This window comes from Littorina saxatilis, linkage group LG15, assembly GCF_037325665.1.
Source record: "Littorina saxatilis isolate snail1 linkage group LG15, US_GU_Lsax_2.0, whole genome shotgun sequence".
Classification (NCBI taxonomy): Eukaryota; Metazoa; Mollusca; class Gastropoda; order Littorinimorpha; family Littorinidae; genus Littorina; species Littorina saxatilis.
Window position 1 is genome coordinate 16,521,441 of NC_090259.1, and position 12,500 is coordinate 16,533,940.

General features: G+C 42.4%; 1 protein-coding gene across 6 annotated transcripts in view; it reads left to right on the top strand.

The window, feature by feature from the left end:
• The window catches only part of LOC138948673 (serine--tRNA synthetase-like protein Slimp), a 20,891-nt gene extending 15,832 nt beyond the window's left edge, over window positions 1-5,059 (top strand). For all 6 annotated transcript variants that reach the window (XM_070320261.1, XM_070320259.1, XM_070320262.1 and 3 more), the window contains 7 exons: window positions 463-546; window positions 867-910; window positions 2,084-2,190; window positions 2,573-2,666; window positions 3,935-4,018; window positions 4,408-4,473; window positions 4,933-5,059. In XM_070320261.1, the coding sequence (XP_070176362.1) occupies window positions 463-546; window positions 867-910; window positions 2,084-2,190; window positions 2,573-2,666; window positions 3,935-4,018; window positions 4,408-4,473; window positions 4,933-4,980 (527 nt within the window). In that variant the 3' untranslated portion in view covers window positions 4,981-5,059. The remainder of the gene's footprint in view (window positions 1-462; window positions 547-866; window positions 911-2,083; window positions 2,191-2,572; window positions 2,667-3,934; window positions 4,019-4,407; window positions 4,474-4,932) is intronic.
• Window positions 5,060-12,500: the final 7,441 nt, after the last annotated feature.

Consider the following 12,500-nt stretch of genomic DNA (forward strand, 5'->3'; position numbering starts at 1 on the left):
ATTTCCGGGGGGGCATGCCCCCGGACCCCCCTAGTAAGGCTAGGCGCTTCGCGCCGTCGACTTGACGCTTCGCGTCTTCAGTTATAAATTTTCCGCCTTTTTTACAATTTTCAATTCCCATGCCTGAATAAAGAAAGAACCCAATTTGATTTTTTGTTAATTTTTTCAACATGATAATAGGCAATCACCAGTCACGTGCAAGCAGTCTTCAGAATAAAGCGAGGCTCGTTAACTTGTTGCAAAAGACTATTTTCGGAAGTACGGGTCAATTTGAATTCCTGCCTCACAGGGTATTGATTAGTTAAATGTCATCCAAATTAATATCCTCACAAATTCGCCTAAAACTGAAAAGAAATCTTGAAGAATAAAAATGTTGAGAGGAAAATAAAAATAGTTACATTTTATGGACCACGCGCGGCCTGTATTAATTTAGACTAATGTGAGTGGTTGTATTTGTTGCAGCTTTCTTTGCCAAGACACAGGTCAAAGCAGAACGTCTGCCCATGAAGTTTTGTTCCATCGGTCGACACTACGGGTCTCCAACAGGTAAAGTGCCATTATGAATGCCTGGTTTGGACTTGAAGTAGCATTATCATGTCCTTCTTTGAATTTTAAGGGCTTTAGTTATTATCTGACTTGCAGTTTACTTTGGACAAACTAGGGGGTGGTAGCAGATTATTGATGTCGTTTTTGTTTGATGATTTTGTTGTTTTCATTTTGTGATGATGTTGTTTTCATTTTGTGATTTTACGTTAACTCGTATTTTCTTTTAGTCTTTAAGATCTAAATGTTCCGTTGAATGGTTTCAAAAGATGATTAGTGGGTTTTGATCAAGGAAAAATCAAGAGCCTTTTTTCATTCCACAGCCCAGGATTTTCCAGGACTGTATGGCGCTGTTCAGTCAAATAGAGTGAGTCGTACAGTGTTACATTTGTCGTTCTTGTGTGTGTGTGTGTGTGTGTGTGTGTGTGTGTCTTTCTGTCTTTCTCTGTGTGTATGTATGTCTGTCTGCTTGTACATGTGGCATTCTGATAATCATCGGTCCACGCAATCGCTCATGGTCTCTTTGACAGGATGCGTAATTACTGCGCGGAATCTATCAAAACAAGAATACAGAGTTATCTCCCAACTGAGACGAAAGTGATTGCAGATTGGCCGACTTCGACAGTGATCTCCATTCTGTTCTTCACAGTTATGATAAAGACATCGTTCTAAGGTTAAAACAAAGTCGAAATGTTGAGACTGCTGTTGGAACACGGAAGGAGACCGTGATATTGTTGCATCACTCCCAACTGGTTACGGAAAAAAGTATCGTCTGCTTCGTAGCCAAAGTTGATTATCACGTGACACTTTTGCCATATTTAGAGTTGTTTGCACAGTAAATACACCCGCGAAAAATAGCTCGCTTGAAACTGTCTTACATATCAATTCCTTTGTAATTTAAAAATTACACAACACCATGAAAAATCATTATCGACGATCGCGAATCTGCTTATATCAATAACACATTACGAAAAGCTCTAAATACTGTATGTAAAAAAAATCGATTTCCTCTCCAGAGAAGGAAAACACAGGCATCCTGTCAGGGATAAATGAGACCCGAAGGGAAGTAACTCTTTTTGACCTGAGTTCAGGATGGTACATGTGGATCATATGCATGCATATTCATGCTCATGCTACTCATGTTTTCAAAAGTCAATCTTTACGAATCACATTCTTGTTTTCATGTTAACATTCAGGCATGATTTTGTCATTTTAGCTAATTGCTGTGTTTCTTGCATTTTTCAAAGCTGTAGATATCATTCTGGTGATCCCCAGATTGCATCATTTAAAAACACACACACTTTGTTGGTGGTGAGGGAGGGGGGGGGGGTAGGGGGGGGGGGTAGCAGATGGTGGTGTAGCAGATGGTGGTGTAGCAGATGGTGGTGTAGCAGATGGTGGTGTAGCAGATGGTGGTGTAGCAGATGGTGGTGGACATTGCATAACCAAACATGCAAGGTCGAGAAACTATATATATCTTGAAGGGGAATGATTACCTGTACATCATATTTTTTGTTTTTAATCAGCTTTCTTGTTACAGGTGACAATGTTTGCAGCTTGTGCATGTGGTGACACTGCGACAGAACTGCACGATGAAATGGTGGGAGTTGCCTGGGACATTGTACAAGGCCTTGGTCTGCCAGCCAGGTCTGTGAATACTCACAAACATTTTATTGTTTATTCATTTACTTTTATCATTTAAAGATTGTTTCATTTTGATTTTATTAGTTTGTTGTCTGGCATTATATGTAAGAGTACGTTCATCATGCATAGTTGGAACAGGTACGTTTAAGCTAGGTTAATTGCTTTAACATTGTAACAGATGTTTTGTCTAAATAAACTTGCGCAAAATAATGCACACACACTCACAACCTCACAAAACACAGACACAAATACATGTGCACATTCACACCACACAGACGCACACACACACACACACACACACACACACACACACACACACATAATTACAATAAACCAAACAGCATGAATATTTAACAAACTGTATGTGTCACTCTGCTGTGTACAGGAAATTACTGGTGTCAGCCAAACGTCTAGAGCAATCCGAAAGCTTGCGCACTGACATAGAAGTCTGGGCACCAAGCTTACAGCAGTATGTTCAGGTAAGTCCTAGGATCTCCCCCAGGTATGAGATTTTTCCACCAGGTAACAGATTTCTGGCATTTCCACGGCTTTAGAGATCATTTTTGAGATCCCGAGATGTCATAACATTGGAAGTTATTGCATCGGTTTTTTTTTTAAACATTTTTTAAGAATATTAATGGTTTGTGGTGGCGTCAGACTTTTTTAAAGTTTTTTGACCTCATGTCTATCAACTCCCTTTCTCACCAGAAACCCTGCAAGCGGGGTGAATGCGCTTGGTTGCGGGATTCCGTCATAATATGAACTGACTTCCAAAAACATGACCTATGCCATCCCAGGGATTAGCAGCCGGAAGTTCCTTGAGGGAGTTCTCTAAGGACAATTAGTATAACATGGCAAATTAAATGTCGGGAAAGACAGACAGACAGTCTCACTTTACTGACATGTTCTCTCAGATTTCGCGATGTTCACTGTTCAGTGAACAGTTCTGCAACAGTTTTTAAAGTTGTACAGTGTTGTTCCCAAGCCTCGGCCTTGGCTCATTCAGGCATTCTTTTTTGATCTGATGCATGGTTCTGACCCCAGGCCTGTCAAATGTCCGATAGCTTTGCCAAGTGGGACACATTTTGACACAATTGTTTTGCTGTCAGGACATTTTGACACAACAATTGTTTTGCTGTCAGGACATTTTGACACAACAATTGTTTTGCTGTCAGGACATTTTGACACAACAATTGTTTTGCTGTCAGGACATTCTGACACAACAATTGTTTTGCTGTCAGGACATTTTGACTGATATATTTTAAAAAAAAATCCAGGTCCAACTAAGCTATTATCAGGAGTTTCTGGGAATAATTAACACTGGTGGATCCCCTTTTTAAAAATCCCTCACCCCACTAAGATAATTAACTTTCCCCATTTAAATTCTTAATTTTCAAATTGTCTTTTTATAACTTTTCCAAATTTACCTCCATATGAAGACTCCTCCTTTTTACATTTAGTCAAGTTACTGCGCTATACTGGCTTTTCACTTTCTGTACACTTTTTTCGTGAAAGAGCTTTCGTGGCTCATGGCCTCAGGGAATCGACAAAGCTGTATTGTTTTGGTGGAAAAAAATGCAGTGCGTTGATTTCATTCTGTAAGTTTGACAGTTGTATTAAATGTAGTAATTTCGCTTCACGTGACTTGTTCAGAACTGATTTGATCACCTTTTGTTTAGTTCTTACAAGGGGGGCTCCCACTATACTTTGAAATGCTTGGTGTAACTCTGATTGTGGTTCTGTGTAGATGGGCCACGTGAGCCTTCACAACGACTACCCCAGCAGTAGACTCTTGTCCAGAGCTCAACCTCAGGGAACACCATTGCACATGGTATGTGTTGTGTGTGTGTGTGTGTGTGTGTGTGTGTGTGTGTGTGTGTGTGCGCACCATTGCACATGGTATGATTTCCATGTGTGTGTGTGTGTGTGTGTGCACACCATTGCACATGGTATGATTTCAATGTGTGTGTGTGTGTGTGTGTGTGTGTGTGTGTGTGTGTGTGTGTGTGTGCACACCATTGCACATGGTATGATTTCCATGTGTGTGTGTGTGCGTGCATGCGTGTGTGTGCACACTATTGCACATGGTATGATTGCCATGTGTGTGTGTTGGGGGGGGGGGGGAGGGTGGTGCGTGTCCAACCTCTCATGCATATACATATATATATGTGTGTTGCAGTGTGAGAAATACGTTTTGATTACTGTTTCTTTTATCTATAGGTGTGTGGCGTGGTCCTGGACGTAGCACGTGTACTGGCAAGCATCCTGGAGCATTCTGGCACACAGGTACAGTGGAACCTCCCCTGTCGGACCTTGTTTTCTCAGACTTTCTGTTCATAACCTCTGTGTAATTCCCCCATTTTAAGACTCCCTCCCCTGTCGGACCTTGTTTTCTCAGACTTTCTGTTCATAACCTCTGTGTAATTCCCCCATTTTAAGACTCCCTCCTTTTTAAGTCCAGTTTTTCTCAGATTTTTGGAGTTCTTAAATGGGGGGTTCTTTTGTATAGAACATCAGATTCTTTTCCCTGCCCCCCCCCCCCCCCCCCCCCCCCCTCTCTCTCCCTCTCTCTTCTCTCTCTCTTTCTCTCTCTCTTTCTCTCTCTCTCTCTCTCTCTCTCTCTCTCTCTCTCTCTCTCTCTCTCTCTCTCTCTCTCTCTCTCTCTTTCTCTCTCTCTCTCTCTCTCAGTTGTAGTTTTTGTTTTTTTAATGTTTACTGGATGTGTTTTACTTATTTTTCTTGCAGGGACAATTTGAACTCATGAAGCTGCCTTGTCTGCACAGCAAATCTTGAAGGTTGAAGTCACTGACTGTGCTCTGAATGAAGGAACACTGATTTCATGATTTCAGTGTGTGTGTGTGTGTGTATGTGCGTGTGTGCAAACAAGGGTGTGTGTTTGTGTGTGTGCAATCAAGTTGTATTTCAGCAAATATTCGGGTAACATCTAGAAGGGTGTGTGTGTGTGTGTGTGTGTGTGTGTGTGTGTATGTGCGTATGTGCAAACAAGGGTGTGTGTTTGTGTGTGTGCAATCAAGTTGTATTTCAGCAAATATTCGGGTAACATCTAGAAGGGTAATGTACATCCAAGAGTGAATGACTCATGTTTGTGTTATACGCGCTCAAAAGTGCGAAGTTATTTGATAAACTACCAAAAAAAGTGCATTTTTGTGTTTCAGGATAAAAGTGTGTTGTGTTAGGAAATGTTTACTGTGTTGTTAAAAGGAGGCTACCCAAATTTGAAACTGTTGTAACATTGCTGAATGGGAGATAAAAAAAAACATAAACAAAACTTAAAATGGTTGAACTCGATTTATTTTTCATCCAGATTTTGGACATTCTGTTCAAAAGACAAGTTAGGTTTGATTATGTCAATAAAAATAGAAACCTCATGTGACTCGCTTCTCGTACGTGTGTGTGTGTGTGTGTGTGTGTGTGTGTGTGTGTGTGTGTGTGTGTGTGTGTGTGTGTGTGTGTGTGTGTGTGTGTGTGTGTGTGTGTGTGTGTGTGTGTGTGTGTGTTGAGTCAGGAAGTGTTTACATGTCACAACCTTAGGTTTTCATATTACGAAGTTGACGTACTTTAAAACCTTGTAACCTAATTACTGAAGGTAGACAAACAAAATGGTCAATTATTTCTTAATCTCTCTCTGCAGGCCAAGGATATATATATATGGAACCAGTATTTATTAATGAAATCAATTTGTATGGTAAAGACATGTCACCTTGGTAACATGTTTCCCACTGGTACACAGCTCTGGAGAACAACACACCTTTCTGTGTATGCATGCGTGCACACGCGTCAACTAACCTAGTGTGGATTGCTCCCGAACAAGATTTCTGATTTTTCCGCAAGACTGGAGAACAGCTTCTTGACCTAGGAAGAAAGTTTAGTGAAAAGATCTGTTTCTTTAGATAATGAACTCGCTCCAAATTTGGTCATCAAGTATTCCATTCAGCAACAGAGCGCTAATCCTGGGTGTTGGCTGCACGCATTGAGAGCGCACTTAGAAAAGAAGAAAGGGTTTCTCCCCCATTAATCATGCAAACAAAATCAATAAAAATGAATCACAATTGTTCAGAGGGAAGAGGTGTCTTATTCTCTAATCAAAAAATCGTTGGGAAGTCCTAGGTGTTTAGAGCACAAGAATAGAGATCTCGATTGCTGAATGACAAACAGTACTGTTTCGTTTTGTTGTCTTACCTTATACTACTCCATCCTGAACTCAGGTCAAAATGAGTTCGGCTCATTCTCTCCCTGACAGGATGCCTTGAGTTTCCTTACCGATTTAAATTTTTTTTTATTTATTTTTTTTACATATTTAGAGCTTTTTGTAATGTATTATTGATATAAGCAGATTCGCGATCGTCGATAATGATTTTTCATGGTGTTTTGTAATTTTTAAATTACAAAGGAATTGATATGTAAGACAGTTTCAAGCGAGCTATTTTTCGCGGCTGTATTTACTGTGCAAACAACTCTAAATATGGCAAAAGTGTCACGTGATAATCAACAGTTTGGTTTCTGCGCTCACTGGAGCAGACGATTTTTTTTAACCAGTTGACAGTGATGAAACCATATATTACGGTCTCCTTCCGGCAGCAGTCCCAAAATTTCGACTTGTTTTGACCTTAGAACGATGTCTTTATCATAACTGTGAAGAACAGAACGGAGATCACTGTCGAAGTCGGCCAATCTGCAATCATTTTCGTCTCGCGAACACTGATCTCAAATTTAGATCAGTGCTCACGAAAACCATATGGGAGATAACTCTGTATTTTTGTTTTGATAGATTCGCGTAGGACTGTAGCGTCCGGTCAGGGAGAGAATGAGCCGAACTCATTTTGACTGAGTTCAGGATGGTACTACTCCTGAAAAGAAGGTAGTGCAGGTGCGGGCTTGTATAGATCCTTGTGTTAAGGTTAAAGGCACAGTAAGCCTCCCGTAAACCATCACAGAGCTCCCCGAGCGTCTACATACAGTACAAGCATACTTCCATTTAAACGCTCACCGAACGGGAACATCCTGGCTGCTTTCTGTCGAGCGTGAGAAATTTTCAAAGAATTTATTTTCGTGGACTTGGCCCTTTACAACAATGGCGCCTCGTTTTGGTGCTGGACGGCTGTTATGAATATCCCGGAAATCACGCCCGGACAGTAAGCCTCCCGTAAACCATCACAGATACTGTCAGGCTTTTACACACAGTACAAACACCCTTCCATTTGAACGCTCACCAAACGGGAACATCCTAGGTGCCCTACGTAAAGAGCGAGCAATTTTTAAAGAATTAATTTTGCAGATTGTCTCGAACACTTTTTGGACCCATCCTGAACTCAGGTCAAAAATGAGTTACTTCCCTTAAACTGGCGATAGCCGTGGATCGATGATAATCAGAAAGGTTTTGGACCGTGGTGCGTTTTTGCGCTATAGACCTAACTTTTAAAATCTAAATAATAAATTGACAGCGTGTTTCAGTCATCAAGACAAGATCAGTGCAATTCGAAGTTGTGAAAGTTTGAAAAAAGCAAAGCCCGGAAGCAGGGTCACACAAGGGTCGTAGCAGACGACGGTTTATGCGGCTTATCGCCGTTCCTCTCAACAGTCAAAAGCCATCGCTAGAGTTCTTGTGAACCACAGCCGTTTGTTTCGTGCATAAAAACGTGCTATTGTAGATAAGCTGACATCGAGTCGCATTCAAATGACTAACTGACGACTACATTGTGAAAAAGGGAAACTGGATCACACGGGTTCACGATGGCTCAGGGGTAAGATAAACCACACAAAAATAAATTCTTTGAAAATTGTTCGCTCTTTACGGAGGGCACCTAGGATGTTCTCAATCGGTGAGTGTTTAAATGAAAGGGTGTTTGTACTGTGTGTAAAAGCCTGACCGTATCTGTGATGGTTTACGGGAGGCTTACTGTGCCTTTAAGGTAAAACCAATGCACTGTGTGTGTGTGTGGGTGTGTTGTTAGTGTGTGTGCATGTGTGTGTATTTCTGTTAATGTGCGTGCGTCTCAGTGTGTGTGTTGTTGTTGTTGTTGCCGCCCGTTGAATTAGTTTTTTACGTAACACGTATGTCAATCTGCGAAATTAGTTCAGCAAAAAAACAAAAAACAAAACACTGAAGAGAATGCATTCACGCCATTGCATTTTTGGTATGTGTCCGCACAAAATGGATGCTCTAATTGCTCGTGAAAATGTGGTGAAATACGAGGCAGTGAACATTGTCGTCAGCGCGGGGAAAAACCTTGCCTTTAAAGCCATGTCCAAAGCTGTGGTTCTTCTTGGGGTGGAGACTTTGTTCTTGTTTCTCCGAGTTCAGTTCGGGCAACAATGCTCAACAAATTACTTCCGCTGGTGTAAACTAGCTGTTGAACACGAATGGGTAAATGGATATTTCTTCAGAATAATTAGAAGATCCAGTGGATGGAGTGGGGAAGAGTGGGAAAGGGTGTGGGGGAGGGGGGCAGGGAGAAAACTTGTAGCATACGGGTAGATGTACACTTTTGTGAAGAGTTTACACGGACAAAAGCAGAACGCTACAGTGTATTTGAGCTTATCTCTGTCGCGCTGTTGCTTGAGGTCATGACGCCCCTTTTGTCCAGGTTAGAAAAAACATCCCTCTCGTAAAATTCACTTAACTTTGGTCCAAAAGTGCAACAAACACAAGTTTAAGAGAACAGCGTAAAGAAACTGCTGTGAGATATTGTGAAAGTGGACATCTTTCATTGCAGACGTGCAATACTGAGGGAATATGGTAGGTCTCTCTCTCTCTCTCTCTCTCTCTCTCAGTCTCGCTCGCTCTTTCGCTCGCTCTGTGTCTGTCTCTGATCCCATGATGTCTTCCTTCTCCCATCTCTCTCTCTCTCTTCCCTTGTCCAATCTTTTCACGCCTGTTACTGCCATGCAGTGAAAACATGATACTACTCGCTCGCAAAACAACCTTCATTTTGTCTTTCAAATTCTTTTGCCTCCGCCCCTACATCTTCCCCGCCAATACCGCACCTTCCACTCCCTTTCCGCCCTCCCTCTATCCCTCCGTCCCTCCCTCACGTATGCCGCCCCGCTCGGCAACAACAAAAAATGTCACACGCATTCCTTTTTTGCCACTATTAAGCAAACGTGTGCAAGATTGTATGTTACACGCTTTGATGCCGAAATCAATTATTTTGATTATGCATTTATACCTGAAAAATGTTACCTTCACATACATTCCAAAGAAAAGATCGAACCTTACACCTGTGACTAGGAAAAGTTGCCTAGACAGTTCCGTGCGGATCTCACCACGTATCAACGTACATCCGATGCTCAGGACCTTTGGCGATTGAGGCTTCGTCTTCAGCTCTAACCACAGGCGGAAGGTATCGTTCACTGGACCACTACTTACATAGAAAGACTACTATGTAAGTAGTGGTCCAGTGAACGATACCTTCCGCCTGTGCTCTAACACGCACGCAGACAGTCAGGCAGGGGGCGGGGACGTAGCTCAGTTGGTAGCGCGCTAGCTTTGTAACCAGTTGGTCGCTATCAGCGTGGGTTCGATCCCCACGTTCGGCGAGAGATTTATTTCTCGGAGTCAACTTTGTGCAGACTCTCTTCGGTGTCCGAACACCCCCGTGTGCACACATGCGCACGAAAAAGATACCACGTTCACAGCGAAAGTCTCAGGGCTTGGAAAACACGAAGACACGCATGCATCATCTCTCGTCTCTGATTATTATGATCGTATTTCGATACTTTGACGAGACAAACCCAATGCTGGTGTGTCGAAGAAGACAGCCACAGCGGGCTTGTTCGAATCAAAGTATCACACCATATCCTCAGCGTATTACCAATACCTGTCCCAATATAGACCAGTTGGTCAAAGAGGACGTTAAACCCAAATAGTCAGTCAGTCAGGCAGGTCTAATCTGCACCAGCGGTGTTGGAAGGTTTTGATTTAGAAACACTCGAATGTTACTTCGACAAGATAAACGAACCAAAAGTCAAAAGTGTGCCCCAAATTCGGAAAATATTCTTTCAAAACGGCACTGTAAAAACCATCAACATCACTGTGAGAAAATAAACAATACAAACACAACCAGTTCCCCTGTGGAACATTTCGGGTGGACTTTCCCACGACCTGGCCTACAAAAATCCTCCGTGTTCGTTCGCGCTTTGCATTCAATCTGTGTTAGTGCGCGTGTGTGTTTGTGTGTTTAGCTTTCGTTGGTATGTGCTGTTTGGTTCAAAATAAGTTTATCTTTTTTCATTGAAAGATTCAGAAACGTTGGTTGATACTTTGTTGAATGCATTCAAACAGAAAAGACACGAAACGCATTGAATCTATCTTCTACGCATGCGTGTGTAGGGTATGTGTAAAAGGGCAATTGTGTTTTTCAGTCTTGTTTTGTGCCTGTTATTTCGTCCCCAAAAAACTCATTTCTGTCTTTCTATGCCTATGCTGTGAGACATAATCGCTATTACGAGTTAGTCGTGTGACAGAGAGTTTTCTTGCACACTCGGCTGCTGCTGTCTCACACGACTAACTCGTAATAGCGGGTAATATTGCAAAGTCTATCTTACATCTTGCTGGCTTTCATGGCAGCTTCAGTGCATACACCCGAAATGCCGTTAGATCTAAGTGGGTGGACTGGCTGTAAGTTACTCAGAGGTTTGTCCGCAGAACAAATTTCACTTAACTTAGCCAAATTTGCAGGACTTTTTCTCTCGCCACTGGCTCGGAAAATCATTTCCCGAATAACTGATTGTTTCCATTGGAAAGCAGAAGCCGTGGCGAAGCGTACATCGCACGTGACGAGTGACGTGTGTCACGTGATTCAGCAGTAGCGGACTGTCGTCGTGTAAGTTATGAGGAAGTGTGTGTATAAGGGCCGGGTGAGGGGCAGGGCCGGACCCAGGGGGGGGGGGGGGGGGGTTCCAGGGGTTCCGGAACCCCACCCCTGGAAAAAGCATGTACCTTGCTTTGACTTTTACTAGTTTTAGCACCAAAACAATGCTGCTCTTAACCCTCAAAACAAGGCAGATTGCGCAGATTTTAACCGTTTTTCAAAAATTTTCCGGGGGAGCATGCCCCCGGACCCCCCTAATTCGAGCGCCTGCTTCGCAGTCGCGCGCTTGTGGCTTCGCCACTTTGCTGATTCCCCCCCCCCCCCCCCAAAAAAAAAAGGAGGAACCCCCCCCCCCCCCCCCTTACAACTCATTTGGTCCGGCCCTGAGGGGTGTATAATTATATACGTTGGTGGCACTTTCCTGTCATGACAGCGGTACCAGTGATCTTCTTCTTTGTCAGCATCATCATCCTCCTGCTCATCATCATCATCGTCATCATCATCATCGTCATCGTCGTCATTATCGTCGTCATTATTGTCATCATCATCATCATGCAGCGTGGCTGTTGTCGCCTTTTTGAAGTTGATTCTCTCCTTCATGTCAACATAACATGACAACAGCATTGTTTCTCCTTTTTCGGGTGATTGTATTTCGTCATTCACGAAAACTCGTTAAAAGCCTTCGCATGAAAGGAAAGAAAAGAGAGTCACCCTGCAGAACAACGAAAAAACAATTTGAGAACAAGAAAACCCTGTTGACGGAATTAGACAGAAGTGCACATGGGAAATAAGTTTGTTTCGATGGATAATTGACACAAAACCTCTGTTTCCGTCAGTGGGAGATTATATATTGTGTTCTCTCTTGCACCGGAAGCAAGTGCAAACGAGGTCAAATCAATGACGAGAACACCTTATAACCTGCTTTCTGTATGTGACCTGGCAACTTCTATGGATGATTGCGAGCGATTCTGAATATTTCACAATGTAACTTATTTCTTCACATTTATTTTGTGTTCTCCGTCTGTCTGTCTCTTTCTGTCTGCCTGTCTCTGTCTGTCTCTCTGTGTCTGTCTGTCTCTCTCTCTCTCTCTCTCTCTCTCTCTAATAATAATTTTGTTTATTATATTATGAATTTAAACGTGTCAAAACACACTCTCCAGGTTGGACATCTTAATGTCTATCATCTCGTTAACAAAGTGCCTGATATATGCGTGCTGCTAAACCAAAGCTCAAAGCCAGTTCATGTTTTTGGGATGAGCGAAACACGGCTCGACTCGAGAATTGCCGATAACTTGATTTACATTCCCCAATACTCTGTTTTGCGACGCGACAGCGCAAGGAAGAATCAGACAGGCATTGCAGTCTATATTCATGAATCAATTTCTGAATTTGCAACACGAAGAACTGATTTAGAGGACGACAATATTGAGTGCATTTGGATTGAAGTAAAAAACTGTAAATCCTCGCCTCTGCTCATAGGTT